The sequence below is a fragment of the Zalophus californianus genome, chromosome 2 (assembly GCF_009762305.2).
Source record: "Zalophus californianus isolate mZalCal1 chromosome 2, mZalCal1.pri.v2, whole genome shotgun sequence".
Lineage (NCBI taxonomy): Eukaryota > Metazoa > Chordata > Mammalia > Carnivora > Otariidae > Zalophus > Zalophus californianus.
In genome coordinates, this window is record NC_045596.1 from 81500004 (window position 1) to 81523220 (window position 23217).

General features: G+C 38.2%; 1 protein-coding gene across 1 annotated transcript; it reads right to left on the reverse strand.

The window, feature by feature from the left end:
- Positions 1-1142: 1142 nt before the first annotated feature.
- On the reverse strand, positions 1143-19422 carry ADH1B (alcohol dehydrogenase 1B (class I), beta polypeptide). The gene is made up of 9 exons (XM_027600749.2): positions 19304-19422; positions 16069-16170; positions 15440-15578; positions 14058-14145; positions 12575-12794; positions 10314-10574; positions 8360-8495; positions 7167-7305; positions 1143-3973 (listed from the first exon to the last, which is right to left on the reverse strand). The coding sequence occupies exons 1-9, from the start codon at positions 19319-19321 to the stop codon at positions 3949-3951; spliced, it is 1128 nt and encodes a 375-aa protein (XP_027456550.1). The 5' UTR covers positions 19322-19422; the 3' UTR covers positions 1143-3948.
- Positions 19423-23217: the final 3795 nt, after the last annotated feature.

Below are 23217 nucleotides of genomic sequence, written 5' to 3' on the forward strand. Positions count from 1 at the left end.
AAGCTGCCTCCTTTCCCACCAGGGCCGCTCCAGTGCTGGGTGCAGAGGGTACCTACCCCCAGCTTCCCCACAGATAGCCCATGGAGGACTGTGCCACTCTGTGAGGAGAGTGACATGTCCACCTATGTCCTACTCTCCACTCGCTACTCATAGGCTGGGAGAAAGTAGGGTTGGAGGTGAATACAGGCCTCTGGGCAACCAGCAGGATTTTATGCCCACTCTTGTGATGTGTGCATTTGGAACCATACCTTCATTCTCTGGATCTCTCATCAGCAGCACCAGCATAAAACACTGGTGCACTGAGTAACATGGGACCCATAGTATTCCATGGCATTTTCTTAGGACCATTCTGAAAGCTGCCCTGACCCTAAATATCTCCTTCAGCCTCTTTGACAAAACAGTTAAACTATGCCCTGCATGTACATGGTACTCCACATGACAGAGCCCTATCACTAGCATCATATCGTCTAATCTTTATGAAGCTGTATTGGCCTGGTAGAGTAATTGTTTTTTAGAGACTTATTGGTCCATTACTTTAAGTTAATTGAGGTAAAGAAAACTCTGCACTATGTAAAATAAGTCAGACACAGAAAGACAAATACTACATGATCTCATTTTTATGAGGAATTCAGAATATTCAAACTCCTCAGACTAGAGAGTATAGTAGTGGCTACTAGGGGCTGGGGTGAGACAGAGAGGGACAAGTATCAATATATACCAAATTTCAGTACTGCGAGGTAAATAAGTTCTAGAGATCTATGGTACAACATAAGGTCTGTTGTTATAAGACCATATTTTAGAGTTAAAAATTTGCTAAGAGTGTAGATCTTACTTATGTTAAGTGTTCTTACCACAAACGAAAACAAAAATGAAGGCGTTGGAGGAAACTTTTGGAGGCGATGTGTATGTTTATGGCCTCAACTATGAGGATGGTTTCACGAGTGTATACTTATCTTTAATCTCACCAAGTTCTATACATCAAATGTGCACAGCTTTCTGTATGTCAATCATAACTGAATAAAGTGGCTTTAAAAAAGAAAAAAAGAAACCTCTTAAAACTTACAGTAGTTTATCAAGTAATAGAAATGCTTTTGCTTACCGCAAAACATAACACTAGTCTCATAGTAAACAATGGACAGAATCTTTTTATTCACAGATATATGAAAAAAAGTGGACAAAAAACCCTCATGCCAGCATCAAAAATACAACAAAACCTTTATTTTTATTTTTACAATCCCTGAATTCCATAACAAAGAGAAAAAGGGTGACTTTTTTCCCCAAGTTCTAATTTAAATTTTAGTTAGTTAACATACAGTGTAATATAAGTTCCAGGTATAGAATGAAAAGGTTTGGTACCTTCATGAAGCAAAGACTTTGATCTGTAAATAAATCACTTTCTCATCTACACACATTCTTAAGCACTTTTTTTTTTTATGGCTTTTGATTTGGCTTACTGGCAGCATGGAGAGACGAGAACACATTTACATGGGGACTTTACCAGTACCTCAGTTTTTTTCTTTGAAAATTTTAAAGCTAAGGAATGATTTCTAAAAATAAGAAACACAGTCCATAATTTGTGCATGACTTAAACAAAAGTTTTTAATCTCTTTTTCAATAGTTAAAAAGCTAGAAAGTTTGCTGGCAATTTATTTCATGGGAATATATTGGATTTACATCATCTTCCAATGCATTGCCGATGCACAGACATTAGGGGACAGTCAGAAAGAAGAACAATGGTCAGGCCATCTGCTGGACAGGACCGGAACATCAGGGCTGTCCAGGTGAACGGTGCTGATTGTTAAGAGCTGCTGGTTTGTTGTTTACCGAAAGCCCAGCTGACACCGGCATCATTTTATCACACTGATTCACACTTTGTTTGCAAGCTACTTTCCCCTCCCCATTTCTACACTGGTGAAAAAGTGATCCCCCTTTTCTCCTTCCACTATCACTGTGACTGAAGGGTTGGTCTGAGACTGTGAACCATCTGTCAGATAGGGGTGTCGACAGGTGTTATCTGCTCTGCCCTGGCCTACAGGGAGCCCAGCATCACCTGGTAAGTGTGGTGCTGTTGGGCGAGGTGCATGTGCAATACTCCATCATTGGTTTTAATAAGAAAAGCTCTGTTACAATGGACTAAAGTACGTGAGTCCATACACAGGTGTTAGGTTTTTGGCATTTCAACTTCTGGAGAATCTCTATCTGAAGCATGCTGCTCTAGGGCCCCAACAGTATCTTTTAAAATGCTGTTCTGCAGAATTGGGATAAACCTTTAATGTTGTCATAAGCTAGAGTTCTTTTTATCTGTGTGATCTGTCAGTGCTGATACCATACATCCTCTACAATCAAAAGTCTGTCAAAAGCACTAAATTAATCTTTCGTACTTTAAAATGACAGCTCCTCCTCCCCCCCCCCCCCAAAGGCTTTGTGGGCCTTGTGTTTAGAGTAATTCTTTAAAACAAAGGATGGAATGGGTTCGGAGAGGTTGAGTAACTTACTGAAGATCACCATTAAGTAGGTGATAGATCACTTGCTCTCAGTCCAAAGTCCTTTCCACAATATCAAACAAGTTGTAGACACAGAAGCAAATAACACTTTTGGAGAGAGACAAAACCCCTTAAAAGAATAAACTTTTTATGTACATTTGGAGATAAAGCTTAAAATGCAAGTCTTCCCTTGAGAGTGGGAAAGCATGAAAAAATGAGTACACAGGCTCTTGCATATTCAAAAAATTACATTAATTACAGGATTACATATTTAAGACATGGTAGTTAATAGAAAAGTTCTAGATTGAAAATGCACATCTGTATATGCATATATGTTTACTTAGAAAATATATCGCTTTGGACATTTGTGCATTTCTTAGTTACCCATTTTACATGTTGTGTCCACACTGCTTCATTCCAATCCCTACACTTCAAGCCACCATATTACTTTTTAATTACCTTATGACTAATTTTCAGTTAATTATAATAATTAACGAAGTGTTTAGCCAATAAAGCACCAAAAAACTACAGATTTTTGAATGTGGTTCCAGGAACAGTTCAGTTTTCACATTTAATATCTGAACCTCATATTTATCACATGTAGCATGAAACTGCTTTTGTTTTAAAGAATAATTGTATATTCACTGTGAACAGTATAAAAAGCAATAAGCATACTTCCCTCTGTCATATAAAAATATGTGACATTTCCCTAGAAAATTCCTTGTATTTAGAATATAGTTAATAATATGGTAACAACTTTGTATGGTGCCAGATGGTGGCTAGATTTATCGTGGTGATTACTTCATAATGTACATAAATGTTGAATCACTGTGTCGTACATCTGAAACTAATGTAAGATTGTATGTCAGCTACACTTCAATTAAAAAAGAAAAAAGAAATTCCCTGCATATAGAAGTTCTAGACCTTCTCTACTTGTAAACCTAAGTGTATCCTTTCCCAGATGATAGTGTTTCCCTTAGGGCTTTGGTACATTTCATCAAAAGGAAAATACAGACGGTGAAAATAGAAATAGGAAGAGTTCAAGTGCAGTAGCTCATCATGTGTATGTTGGGAGGAATAATAGATTATATAAAATATAATGAAGACCTCCTCCCCTAGGTTTCAGTGACTAAGGGCGGCACAGGTACAAGAAATTCAAGAAGTCAAAGAAATACCCACCTTTCCCCAGTGGGAAAGATGCCATAATTCAACATGAGTAGAATGATTAAGAAGGAAAGTTTATTGGACTCAACTATGCAGCTAATGATTCACCTAGCTTTCACCTGAATTTTAAACATTGGCTTGAAAAAGGATTTCATATGAATTTTTGTTTCTTTTGGATAGCTCTCATGCATGATTTATTGACTGCATCTCTGAAGAACAGAATTAGTGATGTTGTTTGGTTGCTCGTTCCAGAAGGTGCAGGAGCCAAAAGACTGCTGCAAGTGAAGGCATTTGTATGGTCTCAGAATGTTAGGATGGTGCGGATGCTACAACAGGAAATAAAAGATATATTAATTGTTTTAATGTTCAGATAACCCACACTCTTCCACGTGAGAGTCCAAGGAACATTCACTGCTGTCTCAGTGAAAAGCTATCTGTGGTTCCACTACTTCATTTGCATCCCTGTGCATTCATGTCAAGTAAAGTAGTACAGTGGGCCCCTTTTGCTGGTTCTTTCTTGTGTGTTCTCCTGCCTTGAGCTCAATCATAACATCCTGAATATGACTGCCATTTAGGCTTCATTATATATGAACATCCTCAAAAAGTCACTTTTGAGAGCATGCATATCTGGCATAATAATACAAAACGACAATGGGTAATGACATGTAATAAGTGCTTGCTACTTGTCACATAATCTGTAGATGCTTTTTGTGCATTTTATCATTGAAACCTCAACTGAAACAACCATGCTATCAGGCAGGTCCTAATGTTTCCATTTTAGAGATTAAAAATACTGAGAGAGGGGGTTATAACTTGTTCTAGGTCACATATCTAGTGTGGGGTGTGGGAATTTAAACCTCAATATAAAGTTGCACAAATTACAAAATGATAGATAACTTGCTGGAAGGAACCATAATGTAATAAAGACCATCTTGAAGGCTTCCTAGAGCTTTGATAAAGAAATGTTGAAGGATTCTTAGAAATATATAATAAAGTTGATTTGTATTCAGAAACTTCACTCTTATGGAGATCAGAAATTTAACATTTACACTGGAACCAGTGTCCTTTCTAAAAACTATCTTCTGATGGATATAAACTTTTAGAAAAAGATGGTCTTTGTGCCTTAAAAATATATATATATATTTATATACTTATATTTAATAAGGAAAATATATGTAATTTTAGAGACTGAAAGATAGTGTGAAGAAGAAAGTAAAAATTAGGACGCCTGGGTGGCTCAGTCGGTTAAGCGTCTGCCTTCAGCTCAGGGCAGGATCCCAGGGTCCTGGGATCGAGTCCCGCATCGGGCTCCCTGCTTGGCAGGGAGCCTCCTTCTCCCCCTGCCTGCCACTCCCCCTGCTTGTGTTCTCCCCCCCCGACAAATAAATAAAAACAAAATCTTAAAAAAAAAGTAAAAATTACCTGTAATCCCACACCTAGAGATAGTGTTAATATTTTCTTGCATTCTGATCAATATTTTTTCTAGACATATGTCAATTTTTTACTGCTCATATTGAAAACTTGGGGTCACATTGTATATATAAGTTTGTGTTCTCAATTTTGTAACCTAAAATTACAATATAAGAATTTCCCAATTTGATGAAATAACTTCTTTCACATGGCTTCATTGATTTCTAGTACATGGTTGGAATTTATTTAACCACTCCCTTAATGTTGGACTTCAGTATGTTTCCAAGTTTTGATACTATAGACAATAGATGAGCGTGCTTAAATAGATGTGTATTTGATTCTCTGATTATTTCTGTAGAATAGCTTCCCAGAAATGGAATTGCTGGGACAAGGGACCTAGGTTTTTTTTTTTTTAAGGGTTTCTGATGCAAATTAACCAAATTGCTTTCCAGAAAGGATGTAATCTGGTGCTCTCGATAAGATTTGTCAGACAGCCCAGTATAATATGTTATATTATTATATACATTATAAGCACCCACACTTAAGAACTTCTATTTAAAGTTGAAAACCTCATGAGAAGTGTGAGATAGCAGAAAAAGTATGGGTGATGCTCCTAGAAGGTGGGAGTTAGCTACAACTGCCTATTACAAGATGCACCTCATGTGTAAATGCAGATGACAAAATTCTTTTTAGGTGGTCATTACAGTTAAATGTTAGAGGTAGAAATGGAATTGGCTTATTTTCCTAATCTTCGAAGAAAATATGACTTCAGCATTTAAAAGAGCATTCCCCTTTACAACACAGGCACACCTCACCACGTTGCTCCTTGCAGATACTGCGTTATTTTACGAATTGAAGGTTTGTGGCGACCCTGTGTTGAGCAAGTCTGCTGGTACTATTTTTTTCCAACAGCATTTGCTCACTTCCTGTCTCTGGGTCACATTGTAGTAATTCTTACAATATTTCAAACTTTTTCATTCCTGTTGTATTTGTTATGGTAACCTGTGATCAGTGATCTTTCCATGCTATTATGTAATTGTTTTGGGACTATCACGAATGTGCCCATAGAAGATGATGAACTTAATCCATAAATACTGTGTGGATTCTGACTGCCACTGGCTATTCCCCTGTCTCCCTGTCTTTCCTGGGCCTATCACCTGAGACACAACGATACTGAAATTAGGCCAATTAATAACACTACAGTGGTCTCTAAGTGTTCTAGTGAAAGGAAGAACCAATCGATGTAACAAACTTTATTGCTGTCTTATTTTAATAAATTGCCACAGTCACCCCAAACTTCAGCAACCCCCATGCTGATCAGTCAGCAGCCAGCACGACCCTCCACCAGCAAAAAGATCACAACTCACTGAAGGTCAGATGATGGTTAGCATTTTTTAGCAACACAATATTTTTTAATTAAGGTACGTACATTGTTTTTTAGACATACTGCTATTGTACCTTACTAGACTATAGCACTATAGCATAGTGTAAAAATAACTTTTATAAGCACTGGGAAAGCAAAAACTTCCTTTGACTCACTTTACTGCATATTTGCTTTATTGCAGTGGTCTGGAACCGAATCCACAATATGTCAAAGGTATGCCTATAATTTTTAGTTGTGAAAAGTTCTTTGTAAACTGAAAAAAAATAATAATGGCGTTTTTTAATGAAAAAATTAGTGATATCTGTCTAGGAAAAAAAAATCTCAAGGTAGTTCTACCTCCTTCCATAATGAAATAGGTCCTTAATATAAATTTACATCCATTAATGGTCAACCTTTTTAGGTGGCCAGGCAGAGGCTGCAGTGACTTAGGTTATAATTAAGACCATGTGACTCTGATTCTTTTTCCTTCCAAGGGTGACTATTCTCTTGTAAATAAAGCTGAGTGGTTTTGATTATTCAGATTCTCTGTAACCAAAATAATTTGGTTTCAGTAGAACAGGAAGTACAAAGCAACTGTTTTAGTTTCTCACAATACCATCTTTAATGTTCTGTATCCAAAGACTGAACTACCAATGGAGAAACAAGGCACTCCAGTATTTTTTCATTCTTTCACCTTTTTTCTCTATTGACCAATCCCCACCATAAAAAAGAAATTTAATATCTACCTCTTTCCAGAGTGAAGCAGGTCAAATCCTTCATTTATTTTTTCAAAAGGTAAAACATGGGTTATTAATGGATCCAGTGGAAACTTCTTAGCCATAAAATCAGCCACAAGTTTGGGGACAGAGTCTTTACTCTTAAAGCCTGAAAAGAAAATGACATCATTGTAAGATTCAGCCACGGGTAAAAGGAGAATTGGAGAAGAGACTTTTCAAGCCGAATGTTTTTTTTTTTTCCAAGATTTTATTTATTTATTTGACACAGAGAGAGAGAGAGAGAGAGGCAGAGAGCAAGTACAAGCAGGGGGAGCAGCAGACAGAGGGAGAGGGAGAAGCAGACTCCCCGCTGAGCAGGGAGCCCGATGTGGGGCTCAATCCCAGGACCCTGGGATCATGATCCGAGCCGAAGGCAGCTGCTTAACCGACTGAGCCACCCAGGCGCCCCTCCAAGCAGAATTAAGATGAAAGTTATAGAAAGTGCTACGTCCCACAGACTACTGTTACTGAGGCTAATAAGAGATAGTGTTTCAATATCCTTTTGCCATGGTTAGACTTTTTTTTTTTAATCCACCTAGATAAACTAGAGTCCTTAATTGTTAGCTCTCCCATAGAGAAATTATACTATTGGTGCTTATTCCCAAAGTCAAGGAGCAAATTTAGCAATTGCCTTAATTTAGGCGATGAGAGCACACATGAATGACTGCTATGGATTTCTTGGGTCCTATGAGTGCCCTGTGGCATCATGGGTATAAAAGAAGGGTACGGAAAGATTCTAGTTAATGGGAACACCAAAAAGTGTGTCTTGGGACCTTCTGTGTGCATCAGATCCATAAATCTAGTTGATTTAGAGCCTAAAGCTACAAAGGGATTTTAATTTACTTTTAACCATGTTGCTTTTTAAAACCTGGTTTTGTCACTTGTAAAAGGGAAGAACTCCTGAGGTTAATAAGAATTCAGCCATCCAACTCTGAAAAACAAACTGAGGTTTCTGGAGGGGAGGAGGGTGGGGGGATGGGTTAGCCTGGTGATGGGTATTGAGGAGGGCACGTTCTGCATGGAGCACTGGGTGTTATGAACAAACAATGAATCATGGAACAGTACACCAAAACAAATTATGTAATATATGGTGATTAACATAACAATAAAAAAATTAAAAAAAAAAGAATACAAGAATTCAGCCATCAAGCCTAACTATGTACCACCAAAAATTGCTCCTTTCCAGGTACGTCCGGTCAATAGCAACATGGGGTTCATAGAGAGATCTTGCGAACTAGGTGGTACTCCTACAATGACGCTTACACCATGGGACTCTTGACAGCAGGACAAGGCAGCCACCTGGAATAAAATTAATATTTAGCATCATTAAAGTGATTTTTCTGATAGTCACCACTCATGATACATGGTATTATGCAATATTGATTTAGCTAGATTGTGAGTATGTGCAGGGAAGAGATAACATCTTTTGTTTCTTTATTCCCCATTGTGCCTAGAATAGTGCTGTGGTTTTAGGAAATGCCCAGAAAATCTCTTTTTAATGAAACCAGTGGATAAATAAATTTGTGTATGCTTAATTCTTCCTTATAAAATAGTAGAGGCAAACATCATTACAAACATATCTATATAAAGTCTGATCTCTCAAGTAAAAGTAGTGTTTGGTCACCACATCGCTCTCAGGCAGTCTATGAGTTAAGTCATTTTTCATTTATTTGTCAAGTAGATATTTTGAACTCAGGACTTTGAACCATGTGTTTTGATGGCAAACAAGATATAAGGTCAATTACATTACCAAAATTGGTCTCTTATTCACTTGGAACTTCTGGTCTCCTGGAATTTCAAAAGAAAGCCTTCCCCCTCCAGTCAAGTTTTTAAACATGTTCCATAGTAAGAGAATTGTTGAGGACCTCCCCCACCCAGCAATATATAAGGATTAATCCTTTGATTTTGGAGTATGATGTATAGAAGACCAGGTAACCTCAGAACATGAGGCCGTTGGATATTTGGTATCTTTAAGTGAAGTAACAATCCAATTTCACAGAAGAAAATAGAGGGAAAACAACAGAAAAAGGGCATAAGGAGAAATGCTACCACCTTGAATAAAGTTGGCTTCTCTTGGAACTTCAGTCATCTGAAGTTGGCATATTGTCCCAAGTCAAGGCTACAGAAAGCTTTATTCTTAGGGTGGTGCTCCCTATAACCAACACTGCTGGGATTTACTGGAGAACCTCAAAAGGGGGATTTGTTGGTTTCTGGGGACTGTTTCAGTAGGATTCTAGAGAATTCTGGTTAGGTGGAATATAACTGGAGATGTGTTCCTCATTGCAAGTGATGACATTTACAATTATTTGAAAGTAATGTTTTCTATATTTCAAAGGTGTTGTAAACACTGTAAGGTCAGAAACAGTATTGCATATCAATAGCACTAGCTAACATTTATTGAGCTTACCATCTGACAGGTGGCACTGTGCTAAGTATTTTACATGCATTATCTCATGTAATTTATAAACAGTGCTATGAGATATGTATCTCTTAAATTTTTTTGGTGGAAAAATTTGTTGACTTTCTAAAGTATTCAGCCCAACACATAGATACTGGGTGCTTACTATGTGCCAGGCACTGTGCTGTTTACTGTGGCAGAATGGGGCAGTGTGGTAAATGGTAAAATGCAATATTTTCTGTTAATAAATGATACTGGTCTAAAATTGGCCATTATTCCCTCTGGCCATAGTATGATATATGAAAAGAAATGAAAACTTATTAAAATATAAAAAAATGTTAAAATGTTAAAACCATTTTTGTTAAGAATGGGAGGAATCAAACTTGCCAATTTGAAAACAGAATTTATATTATCTATATTTACTTGAGTTTGGATTTTTTTACTAAACGTTAAGAAAGTAAATTTATAATGGCTTAATTAAAAAAAAGACCCTCTTTCCTCTCTAAGGGGAACTATTACTTGAGACAGATTTGTGTAGCTGATGGAATTAAAGATTTCTCATAGTAATAAACTGAATATCCCAGGTAACTGACAGGAGATGGAAAATCACCATTCATAGTTTTTAAAATATTATTTATATATGTTATTTATATTCTGACGCCTAAAAGTACACTCTGGAATGTAGAAGCAGATATCTCAGGGCATTTCCTATTACATACCATGGTGTCAAGCCGCCCAATGGCTTCAAATGAAAAATCCACACCGCCACCACTCATTTCCTTCAGCACATCCTGGATGGATTCCTTGTAGTCCTGAGGGCTGATGCACTCAGTGGCACCCACCTCTTTGGCCTTTGCAAATTTGTCTTTGTTGATGTCCACCCCAATGATCCTGGCTGCTCCCGCTGCTTTACAGCCTATGATCACAGACAGGCCGACCCCTCCAAGGCCAAACACCACACAGGTGGAGCCCTGGGTGACCTGTGTTTACAGAAAATGCAAAAATGGATTAAATAATCATTATTAGAAAGTGCCTAAGCTGCATAAAGTGCCATGCCTTGTCAGTTATGGGATGCTAGTCAAACTCTTAGGTCCAACCTTCTGCCAAATCTCTTTTGGCTTCAGTTCCTTCGTGTTTAAATTAGGGGGGTTGAACTAGATGAGTGGTTCCCAAACTCTGCTGGACATTAGACTCACCTGGGGAGCTTTAAAACATCTCAATGCCCAGGTCACAGTTCGTAACCAATTCCATCAGAATCTCTGTAGGTGGGACCCAGTTCCCAGGTGACTCCAATGGGAAGCCCAGGGTTGGAGCCAGTGGATTGGATTTTAAGCTCTTTAAGCTCTAAATGCCAATGACTACCATCTTGAAGAGACTCAAATAGCTCAAATCCATTGACACCCAGCTTTATTATATCACACACAGAAATGCAAGTTTTGGGAAATGAAATAATAAGTGGAAAATATTATTCTGGGATACTGAAAAATAATCCAATCAAATTCTTAATAATTAGCTCCTTGGTTCATTAACTTTCAGTATCATGACCAGTACCACAAGAGCAGAAATTAGCTGTGAAACATAGAAAAGTTATCCTTAGCTTAGAGGAAAGCCTAAGAACAGGGGAAATTTAACAGATAACTAAGATAATACAGCTTGAGACTGCTGTGATCTTGTGGGTCGTTATCCCTGCTTTTAAGAATATACTAATAAACAATATGCACTGAAAAGTTGGTCTGTGTTTTATTAATGGCTGAGATTAATTATTACAAGTGCCCTCAGCTTTTGCTCTGTGTAGGCTCAGTTAGACCACCTGCTCAAACAGATGATGTAATTGCACAAGGGACTAAGCGCTAGAGCCACAGAAATTTGGAAAACAAGTGCTCTCAATTATTTAAATTGGCTAGGGACTGTTAGGAAACCTAAACTGCTATAGTCAGCCTTCAGCATGGGTAAAATATTTTTCCTGTCCCAAGTAACATTCTGTGGGATACAATACCACTTTTTACCTTGTTTAGAAAAATTTGAGACTTGTGATTGTGATTTAAAGGTAAAGGTAATTATGTATCATGGTTTAAGATTCAGCTGGAGTTTGGAGAGAAAGGCTAGGTGCAGCTTTCACACTAACCAGCTGTGAGATTTTGGGCAAATAGCTTTATGTCTTTGGGGCTTCATTTCATAAAATGAAGGAACACTGCTACATTTCCAACCTTTTGGGAAGAGGGGCCTTTAAAGAATTTCTCTTTAAAATCTACCACCTCTGACCTGTGTGTGTGTGTGTGTGTGTGTGTGTGTGTGTGTGTGTGTGTGCATATGTGTGTGTTCATGGCAGGAGGCGAGATGTAAACAGTGAAATCCCCTAATGACTGGAACAAATGCAAAATGCATTATTGAAGCTTCATTACCACCCTTATAGGGATCCACAGAGTGGGTGGGTTGGTGACTCTTGGTTTGGAGGTGTACCAGATAAGGCTTTGGAATCTACTGTTGATCCTAATTCTGGGAGTAGAGGATCCATGGACTAGATGCTCCTCAGAGGTGACCCCTTCGTTTCATTTACTTCTGCTGCCTCAAAAGCTAGCAGAACCTACTATACCTGATGCATGTTGGTGTTTACAGTACAATAAATTACTAAATGAGCTCCCAGGTCTAAAATTTAGTAATCACATAAAGAACAAATATAGAAGAATAATTGTTGAAAATTATATCTTTACTTTTTCTCAACTAAGCATCAATAGCTTTTTCATCTGTGATAAACATAAATTTTCTAGGAAATGCTCCTCAATTCCTTCTGAAGCCATTTTCCCCACTCATAACTGATATCCTAAATTTTGTAGAGTATATCAGTGTTATTGTGGTAACAGGGCAGAAAGCTACCAATAAATCTATGAAAAATGATCTCTGATTACTGTGAGAAATTGCTCTCCTTTTAGTTCCTGATAGTCTGAGTACAACCTGTTTTACCATCCTTTGTCATTCCTACCTTGGCAATGTTGACTGCGGACCCATAACCAGTAGAAAATCCACAGCCAATGAGACAGACTTTCTCCAATGGTGAGGCTGCATCGATCTTGGCCACTGCAATCTCATCCACCACCGTGTACTGGGAGAAGGTGCTGGTGCCAATGAAATGGTAGATGGGCTTTCCTCTGCAGGTGAACCTGGTAGTACCATCCTGCATGATCCCCCGAGGTGTGCTCAGACTGGCCAATACAACACATAGACACACAGGGCATGAAACAGGAACATAACTGATGCACAAATCCATTGGCTGTGTAAAGAGAGTATCAGAAACTTACTCATTTTTCATCAGATAAAGGGCTAGTATCCAAAATCTATAAAGAACTTATCAAACTCAACACCCAAAGAACAAATAATCCAATCAAGAAATGGGCAGAAGACATGAACAGACATTTTTCCAAAGAAGACATCCAAATGGCCAACAGACACATGAAAAAGTACTCAACATCGCTGGGCATCAGGGAAATCCAGATCAAAACCTCAATGAGATACCACTTCACACCAGTCAGAATGGCTAAAATTAACAAGTCAGGAAACGACAGATGTTGGCGGGGATGCGGAGAAAGGGGAACCCTCCTACACTGTTGGTGGGAATGCAAGCGGGTGCAGCCACTCTGGAAAACAGTATGGAGGCTCCTCAAACAGTTGAAAATAGAGCTACCATACAATCCAGCAATTGCACTACTGGGTATTTACCCCAAAGATACAAATGTAGGGACCCGAAGGGGTATGTGCACCCCAATGTTTATAGCAGCAATGTCCACAATAGCCAAACTATGGAAAGAGCCAAGATGTCCATCGACAGAAGAATGGATAAAGAAGATGTGGCATATATACACAATGGAATATTATGCAGCCATGAAAAAGAATGAGATCTTGCCATTTGCGACAATGTGGATGGAACTGGAGGGTGTTATGCTGAGTGAAATAAGTCAATCAGAGAAAGACATGTATCATATGACCTCACTGATATGAGGAATTCTTAATCTCAGGAAACAAACTGAGGTTTGCTGGAGTAGGGGTGGGGTGGGAGGGATGGGGTGGCTGGGTGATAGACATTGGGGAGGGTATGTGCTACGGTGAGCGCTGTGAATTGTGCAAGACTGTTGAATCACAGATCTGTACTTCTGAAACAAATAATGCAATATATGTTAAGAAAAAAAAGAAGAAGAAGATAGCAGGAGGGGAAGAATGAAGGGGGGTAAATTGGAGGGGGAGATGAACCATGAGAGACAATGGACTCTGAAAAACAAACTGAGGGTTCTAGAGGGGTGGCGGGTGGGGGGATGGGTTAGCCTGGTGATGGGTATTAAAGAGGGCACGTTCTGCGTGGAGCACTGGGTGTTATGCACAAACAATGAATCATGGAACACTACATCAAAAACTAATGATGTAATGTATGGTGATTAACATAACAATAAAAAATTTAAAAAAAAGAAACTTACTCATTTTTCAAGCAGAAGTTGCTTTGTGGGTGTTTACAAACAATGCATTTTCCACATTGGGGAGTAAAGAGTGGAATGACTTTGTCACCTGGAGGATATAAAACACATTCTTCTTAAATTTCTACCCAGGAATTCATAGAGCAGGAACTGGAAGCTTACGTGTGTTAGAGGTGTGTGTCTTTGAAAAATCTCCAAGAGATTGAATTTATTCACCACCATGTCACTGGTCCTTGCCTGCCAGCACCGTTAATGGTTTGGGTTTGTATGTGCCTGAAGATTCCCAAAGAGGAAATACAAATATTGGGAACAATGTGAATTTGAAAGACTGTTGCTCCTGTATTAATAGTTCTCTTTCGTTGTGTGCCTTTTCTCTTGGGGGTTTTATACATATCATCTCATAAATCCTTGACAATTAAACCTTAAATATTCTTACTGTAACTGTAAATATAAATGTTAGCTGTGATCAGGCTGCCATCGTTCCACCAGATGCCTGGGGATCCGGTAGTTTGTAATAGTTTGGGACAAAGTAAAAATGAGTATTGGCTTTTCAAAGTGACTGTGCTTTTAGGGTTTTCATTTTGTTTTGTTTTTTAAGGGAAAACTAACAAAAATGGGACAAAGAAGAATTCAAGAAATCCCTCTGTCAACCTCAACAATGAGTTAGGCACTCTCTTTGAGGATAAAAACTGACTTTCGGATGTTTGTAGCTGGCAACTTAATTGGTAAATTATTTTTTCTGCTTTGGTAGAAGGAAAAGTAAGTGTAAGTGTGTCATTTATTATTAATTTATTTCTAACTAAAGGAAATATGAAGAGCTGAGACTCAAACCAGACGATTTATTTTATTATTTTCTGTTCACAGGTCAATTAAGTATATGGTAAGGGAGAGGCCACATTTACTGGTAAAGTTCTTCCCACCTAAGAGGAGACCATGTTGATTTAATCATAGCCTCATGGCTTCCAGCCTGTGAAATCAGCACGGAACAGTTTCCATACACTGATTTGGAGGCTCAGGACATAGACTTAATTTTTCTTATTTTGTATCATTTATAGTTCTCTTTGGACCTGACAGAAGACAGTACTCAGCAACACTAAGATGGAAATTATTTGTTTATGAACTCTAACTTTGGCAGGCACTGCATTTCTTTTGATCTTTATGTGTCCCCGGGATCTAACCTGGTGCCTGACATCGACAGGCACTTGCTAAAGGAGAAAATTTATGAGTGCATGAATACACACATGTCTGCGTCAGGCAGGGAGGGAAGAAAGGAGGAGACCTATGTTCTAGTCCCAGCTCTGCCATGACCTTCTGCAAGGTCTTTCCAGGCTGGATGATCTTGGGGTCCTGAACTGAGGTACATTCCCTAAGTGTGAATTCTGTACCTGGTTTTACTGTAGTCACCCCTTCTCCAATGCTTTCCACAATGCCGGCTGCCTCATGGCCCAAGATCACAGGGAGAGGTGTGATGAGCCTTCCACCAACCACGTGATCATCGGAGCCACAGATTCCCGAGGCCACCATCTACAGGGTAAAGGGAGGATGATTAGATTTAGAAAAGATTAGGACCCTTTCCTTTTCCTCATCAAACAATTTGGAATAGTCTGTGAAATAATTGTTTCTGAAATATTTAAGTCTTATTTAATATGCAAGAATGTATCCATTTTTATAGAAGTAGAAATTGCAGATTAGCACTAGGAAAATTGTCACTTAAGTTCTACCATCTGATGCTAATTGATTTTGAAATCTTGATGTATATCCCTTTGCACTTTTTATCCTGTACAAACACATAAGTTCTTTTTTATTTTATTAGGATTATACTGTATATACCCTTTGATTCCTTTTTAAAAATTTGACGATTTATATTTATATCTTTCTTTGACAATAAATGTAATTCCACTGTTTGGATCACCATATAAAAAGCTCCTCTTAATGGATTTTTCCTTATTTCCATTTTTACCATTTTCTGAATTTTTTAAACCTAAAACCAAATAGAAATGGAAAAATGTTTCACCTTAATACGAACTTCATGGGCCTTAGGGGGTGCGACCTCCACCTCCTCAATGGAAAAGGGTTTCTTTATCTCCCACAGCACAGCTGCTTTGCATTTGATTACCTGGAAATTGAATAGAAAGATGAAACCAGTTTGTCCCCACTTTTAAAGTCAGGGAGAGTGACTTTCATTTTTTTATGTACAACATCTAGCCCCATGTCTGGAACCTAACAAGGGTTCCATAGAAATGAAGAACCTCTGATTTACAAAGAGAATAAAAATACCTTTTAAACAACTGGCAAAGCAATAACAAGGAAAGAGAAACAGAATTAACTATAATGAAACATTGAGACAAAAGGGAATACATTCTTTTAGACCATCTTAATAATGTTGGCTTTTCTTCTCCAAGGGTTGTTTCTTCCTGATATTTCTTAATGTGGTCTCTAAATCGATTGTTTACCCACAACTGTTGGCTAGTGCTTGAAGTTCTAAATCAACATAATTTTGCTGACAGGTATAGTGCTGTTCACGTAAAATCTATTGCCCTCTTGCTCAGTTCTCTGCTGAAGCCCAAACAATCTAACTTTATGATTTCATCTGCACATTTGACTCCCTGCCTAGGATGCCTTCTCTTTCTCTATTTGCCTGTTCTCTTCTTTCAACTTTGTTTTCCCTACTGCTTGTGTGTGCTACTTGTTTGCATCACTCATTTGACAGTTAGCTTTGGTAGTGCTGTTTTCATCAAATTTATGTGTAGATATTCCTTCCAGATTAGATTTGCAACAAAAATCGCCGAGGTTACAGCTGTATGCACCCACTCACACATACCCCCCCCCCCCACACGTATATATTTAAAAATGAGAGATTGGTGTGCTGGAATTTCTAGCTAGCACAGCTTACCCATGAAGGTTCTGAAAAATAAAAAGTTGAAAACATGTTTTTAGTGCTTGGGAATATAATATAAAACCTGTCTTCTTTGTTGCAAAGCTTATACAGTTAAGGGAGTTTTTCCTAGAAAGAATTGGCATAATTGCAAATATGATAAAAAAAATCTTCAATAGAAATTTATCCTTTTGACAATTCATTCTCATCAAATCCTCCCACTTTGCAAGGTTTTTGCTATGGTCAATGCCACAAAAATGTGAAAGTTCTTGGAAATAATACACTAATGGTAGATAGATCCTAACTATAGGGTTCTGTTCTGGGCGAGTTACATGCTTGATCTTTAAACCTCACAATGATGCTACCAAGGCAATATTATTGAATTTTTGGTCTTATTTTACAGATAAAAAGATTGAGGCTCAATTGACTCAGTAATTAACTGAGTAATTTTCCCAAAGTCACAAAGCTGGCTGTCCAGAGAATTAAGATCCATCCAACTTAAAAAAAAAAATCACCCAACTTTATTTTTTTACTACCCCATGGGTAGTGAAAGATTAACAAAGGTTAAATAATAATAACAGCAACAATAATAATAGCAGTGACTAACATTTATTCAATTATTTCTATGTACCAGGCACTATTCTAAGGGATTTACAGTATTAATTTATTAAATTCTCAAAACCACCTTATAAAATAGGTATCATTATTGTCTCTTAGCATTTGAGGAGAATATAATACAGGAAGGGTAAACAAAAATGGTGTTGTCACAAGGCTAAAAGTGATTGATGTGGCATCGGAAGGGGGAGGATTGTGTTCATTTAGTTTACACTTTTGCTCTCTGACCCTTCTTTTAAGCTGAGTTTTGGCATATTTCATTTTCCTTTTTCCTAACTCTTCTTCATTTGAAATGTAATGCCATCGTAAAGGCTAACCAGTAATGAGTGAAAATAAAGAGAGTTGCAATGAGAAAACCGACAGTTGGCGACCTGTGTGATTTCCCGCCGATCTTACTGATACAGGAGTGATGTGTCACAGTGTGTGTAGAAACCTCAGAATCTTTAAGTTACCATAGCAAGATAGTATATTGTGTAATCCACGCCTAACATAACACATGTACTGGAAGCAGTTGCACAGGCTTTTGTAATTGAGCAAATAACATGAATTGCTTATGTTGAAAGACCACATGCATTTCTCTGTCCCTGCGAGCACATTGAACAAATAAACATGTCTCCAGGGAAAACTTAGAATCCATTATCTGTGTTCCCAGTGCTAATAAGTGATTCAAACCATATCACTGTTATTATTTTTTTGTAAAAAAAAATGGAAAAGATATTCTTCCATAGAATTTCTATGGAAATTTCCTGGATTATGCCACAATAGGACCCTTTTAATTCAGAATTTGCATGTTGTTGTTGGCTTGCCTAACCTTGATGACTCTAATGCTTTGAAATCAGTATGCCTTTTTTAAGAGATTTCATAGTAAGCTTCAAAGGATAAAGCCCTCTGAATCAAATTCCTCTCATAGAACTTTTGTCAGATCCAACTTCCCTGTGTTCCTACAAAGAATATGATTATAAAAAATAACACATTTAAATTATGGTTTCTTAATATAAAGATAACTTTTTGATTAAAAACATAGAATTTTAGGTTTGCAAATTATTCATGATTGGCCATAGCTCCTGCACATTAATATAGGAAGTAAAGACTTTATTAGATACAGATGCTATTCATTCTTGATAAAGATATTTAGGAATAGCTTTTTTTTTTAAGAAATAGAAATTAAATTTAAAGATCACCCAATTCAACAGAAAAAAAACTCCATTGGTTTTTACATGAAGCTTTGCCTAAACCAATTATTAAGACAATTTGAAAATTATTTTTTCCTTTTAATTGAACATACAGAGAGAAAATGCATAAACAGATGTTTTGCATTATTTCATGAAGGCACTTTTGGTTTCTTGCATGACCTCCACAAGTTACAGCAAATGTTATAGGAAACATTAAATTGCCATTGCATAACCTTTAAAAATTAAATTCAGACAGGAAACTCAGCTGTATGAAGAGAGAAATTTTTTTAGAAAAAGTGTTGTGAAACTCATCAACTATAAATGTGTTATAATTTATACTTCAAAATAATTTTTAAGAAATATGTCCCAGTGTTGTCACAGTCTATAAAACACTCGTAACAGAGGAATAGCCTATTTTCATTGTAATTTAGTAGAATTGCATATTGAAGCACATAGTGTACTTTGTATTTCAGTGTATATTGTTTCTAATATATATGTAAATTTTAAATTATTCATTAATAGTATATCTCTTTGTGTATTATATAATAATATATTTCCCCAAAAGTAAAAAAGCTTTTTTTGCTTACTTTTCCTGCTGTGCTCATGATTCCGTTTTATCTTCAGGCCAGGAGACAGGTGAGTTCTTACAGACTCTTTGCTGCTTGAGTACACAAAGTTGATATATTACACAATTGTTTGAGTTGGATGGATTTAGTAATAGACTGAATTAACAATCCATTACACACACGTGATCTCGGGTCTTTAAGCCACATCCCTCAGCTTATTCTCCAGCGAAGTCAAATCAGAAAGAAAGGGTCACTGAGCCAGCGTTCAAACCTTGACTTTGCAATATGCCAATTTCAGTTAATATCTGGATTTCATCAGGTTAAATATTTCCCTACACAGAACATTTTAATCTCCCTCTTTTTCCTGGATTCTATATTTCTTATCTCTCAGCCCCACACAGGGTGTTCAGAGTTCTGTTTTCCCATTGTGTGCACTCATCTCCAACTTCTAATCCACATATTGCATTTAGAGAAGAGAAGTAAGGAAGCAGCACAAATGATGTAGGACAGAGAGTGCTTCGAGCCAGAGGAACATATTTGATTTAGCATTCTTTTCACAGCAGAGAAGTCACTGCAATGCAGACAGCTGTCAGTCTCAGCAGAGGTGCTCACCATCTCTGGCATTTCTGCTCCGTGCAATAGAAATCAGCACTGACTGCACACCTCCCCATTCCAGGCACTCAGCTGGGCACAGTGGGGTGGCAATGATGGATAAGAGGTGGCCTCTGTCTGTGCCAACAGGGAGTTTGGAGCGGTGGTTATGGCATGGCAGACCCCATCATTGGATTCAGGCAGACCCTATCCTTACCAGCTGTGTGCACTTAACTGTCTTTGGCTTTAGTTTTCTTATCTATAAAATGAGGATGACTAAGCTTCTCAAGGAGTTGTCTGAGGAAAACTGAGATCATCCTTTTAAAGCGCTTAACAGGGGGCCTGAAATAGGAAAACCTTTGATGAATATTAGCTACTCGCTAAGGTTTCAGTGCTGACAACCTTACCACTTCCTTTTTATCCTCCAAGCACTCTAGCGACTGCATGTTCTTAATGTTCTGTGTGTCGTCAACATGACTTTTGTGCTCTTTCAGCTTTCCAACAATTGCGCAGTTTTCTGTATTAAATCCACTTTGTTTGAAATACAGTTTTCTATTTCCTTAACTGGAAACATATAGTTCTTGTTGCCAAGAGTGGTCCTGGAAGCATATTCTCGAGTAAACAAAAGTATTTACACAGACTAGGTTGATGTCTTTGTAATGGTCACAGTTTGCTGACATAGAAAGCACTGAAATGAGTATGTTTAAGGAGGTTGAGAAGGAAAATATCTGTAATCATCAACAGAGGAGAAGTCAATACATGACTAACAGGGCCCAGATGCTCTTTTCTATTATAGATTGAATGTAGGCCTGATCTGCAATGTTTTGCACACCATCCATGTGCCTTCCCCTCCCGTAGTTTTCCGGAGCACTTGCAAGGTGTTCAAAATATAGTAGCTTTTGAATCCTTATATGATAAAGTCACTGAAAATGTTATGCTCAGCCACATACACCTATTTGCACAAGGCTATGAAATTTGTTTTAGAATTCTCACTTATTTTGTATTCTATGAGTCCTAGAATCTAACCAACTCTTTTGTCTCCATCATTTTTCTGGTTTTTGATTTTTCATTTTCATTTTTACCAAAATTATACATGCCTATATGTATGCAATTTTTTTTTTTTACAAAGCCTCTTAAGAGAAGCAGCAGCATTGACTTTCCTAATTCTTCCTACATTTACTCTTCCCTAGAAGCCACTGCTTTCAACTTTTGAAACTTATTATTTTGTTTTTTATTTCCACATCTCTAAGTAGCACGCCTACATTCCTAACTTGGTTTTTCTTTGGGCATTTATATTAACTTCCCATTTTGGAGGATGAAATTTGAGGCAGTCATTACCACAAAAATACTCTACTTCTCTTCTGCTTCCTGAAGGAGTAACAATAATTTATATTATTAGGACTATGTAAATGCTGCTTACAGGTGAGCTGTGTAGTTTGCAATTTTTTTTCCTTTTACCTAAACAATCCTGTTTTTCCCTAGGGTTAAATACTGGGTTTTTATTTTTTTTATTTTTAAAAAATATTTTATTTATTTATTTGACAGAGAGAGCACATAAGCAGGGGGAGTGGCAGGCAGAGGGAGAATCAGACTCCATGCTGAGCAGGGAGCCCAACTGGGGACTCGATCCCAGAACTCCGGGATCATGACCTGAGCTGAAGGCAGCCGCTCAACCGACTGAGCCACCCAGGTGCCCCAAACATTGGGTTTTTAAAAAACTAGCTTGGTTTTGTCTTTATACTTACAACCAATTCAATGCCCATAGTGTCTCCAGTGGTCTAATTTTCCACTTAAGACAAATAGGTGCATCAAGTATCCCACCAATTTTGTCTTGTAGACAAATCCTGCCTGGAGTCTTCAACTTGCTCCAGAACAGCCTGGGTGTGCTCTGTCTCTGGGGCAACCTGCTGTATTGGATTCCTGGGGCTGCCATAACAAATGATCACAAACTGAGGGCTTAACACAATGGAGGTTTATTTTCCCCCAGTTCTGGAGGCCCAAGATCTGAAGTCAGTATCACTGGGCTGAGATTAAGCGTCAGCAGAGGTTCCAAGAGAGAATCCATTCCATGCTTTTTCCAGTTTCTGGTGGCTGCCGCATTCCCTGGCTTGTGGCCACACACTCCAACCCTTTCCTTCCTTGCTCCTTCCTTCCTCCTCCTTCACATTGTCTTTGGGAGCTGGTAGCATGTTCTGTTTATCCCCAGTAGCCTGCAATTTTACAATGATCTGTTCTGGGTGGGTGTATTTTTATCCGTTTTACTGGCATGCTGTGGCTTTTAAAAAAAATGAAGATTAACTTTTCAGTCCTAGAAAATTTACTTAAACTGTTTCATTAATACTCTCTCTTCCTTCTGTCCCCCTCCTGCCCTGCCTTGTCCATTCTTTCATTCGTTCTGGAACTCCTCCGATATTGAATGTGTTGATACACTACTGTCATTTTCTCTCCCCAGCCCCTTTTGCCTTTTTTCCAGCTCTTGTGTTTGTGCTCCCCCCAGTTTCAAACCTCCTCTTAAAATGAAGGCACAGGTGGCATAGGCAGGGTTTGCAGCGTATGCACTGTCCTCCTAGGGGTTGGGGGTACCTGCCAGCCTGGCACTGGCTCTTCATCTGCAGTTCCAGGGCTGGGGCGAGAGGTGCGCTGGAATCCAAGCCTGGGGTGATGAGCAGCAGGGAACTGGCTCAGAGCACCCTGAGGCCTCCTGGCAATGAAAAATCTGATTTCTAAGATTAAGAACTTCTACTTTGGCTAGGTTGCCGCCAAATTGTCACCTGGGAATTTACGCATCTTATATTCACGGAAACAGGAGCCCTGATTTTTGTTTGTTTTTTTTTTTGCTTACCATGCCTGTTGGTCTCCAGAGAAACTGTGAATGATATTTCTATGATGACTGATAAGTTCATGGTCTAGCTCAGACCTGTGCTACAGCTTGAACATGCTAGCTCAATAATAACACATCTCAGTTTGCCAGAGACATTGCCTGTTGTCCCAGCGTGATTATTAATAGCTTGCCCCTTGCTTTCAAAAGTGTGCTGGTTCAGATGGCTAATTATGGGCACCCTACTTACCCTTGCATGTGAGCCAGAACAGAGGTTCGTGGATATCCTGGGTGGGACCCGGATTTAGTCAGCTACAAAAAGCTTCCTTGGAAGAAAGCAAACTTCAGAGTTTCCGAGAGTTAGCCCTTGTTAACTGCTTACCCAGTAGTTCTGGTAGTTGTGAACTATTTCAGTGATACTGTGACAATTAACTGTAAAGAGTAGTACAGGATATCCCTTAGCTAACCTTTACTACCTTGTGAATAATATAAGCTGGTCTAGGATTAGAAAGAGCAAAGGCTAATG

Excerpts from the sequence above, each read along its gene's own strand:
- ADH1B (XM_027600749.2), bottom strand. Across the intron at positions 14,146-15,439 it reads GGTGACTACAGTAAAACCAG|GTGACAAAGTCATTCCACTC; the intron begins GTACAGAATTCA and ends TATATCCTCCAG. Across the intron at positions 8,496-10,313 it reads TTGGGCGGCTTGACACCATG|GTGGCTGCCTTGTCCTGCTG; the intron begins GTATGTAATAGG and ends ATTTTATTCCAG.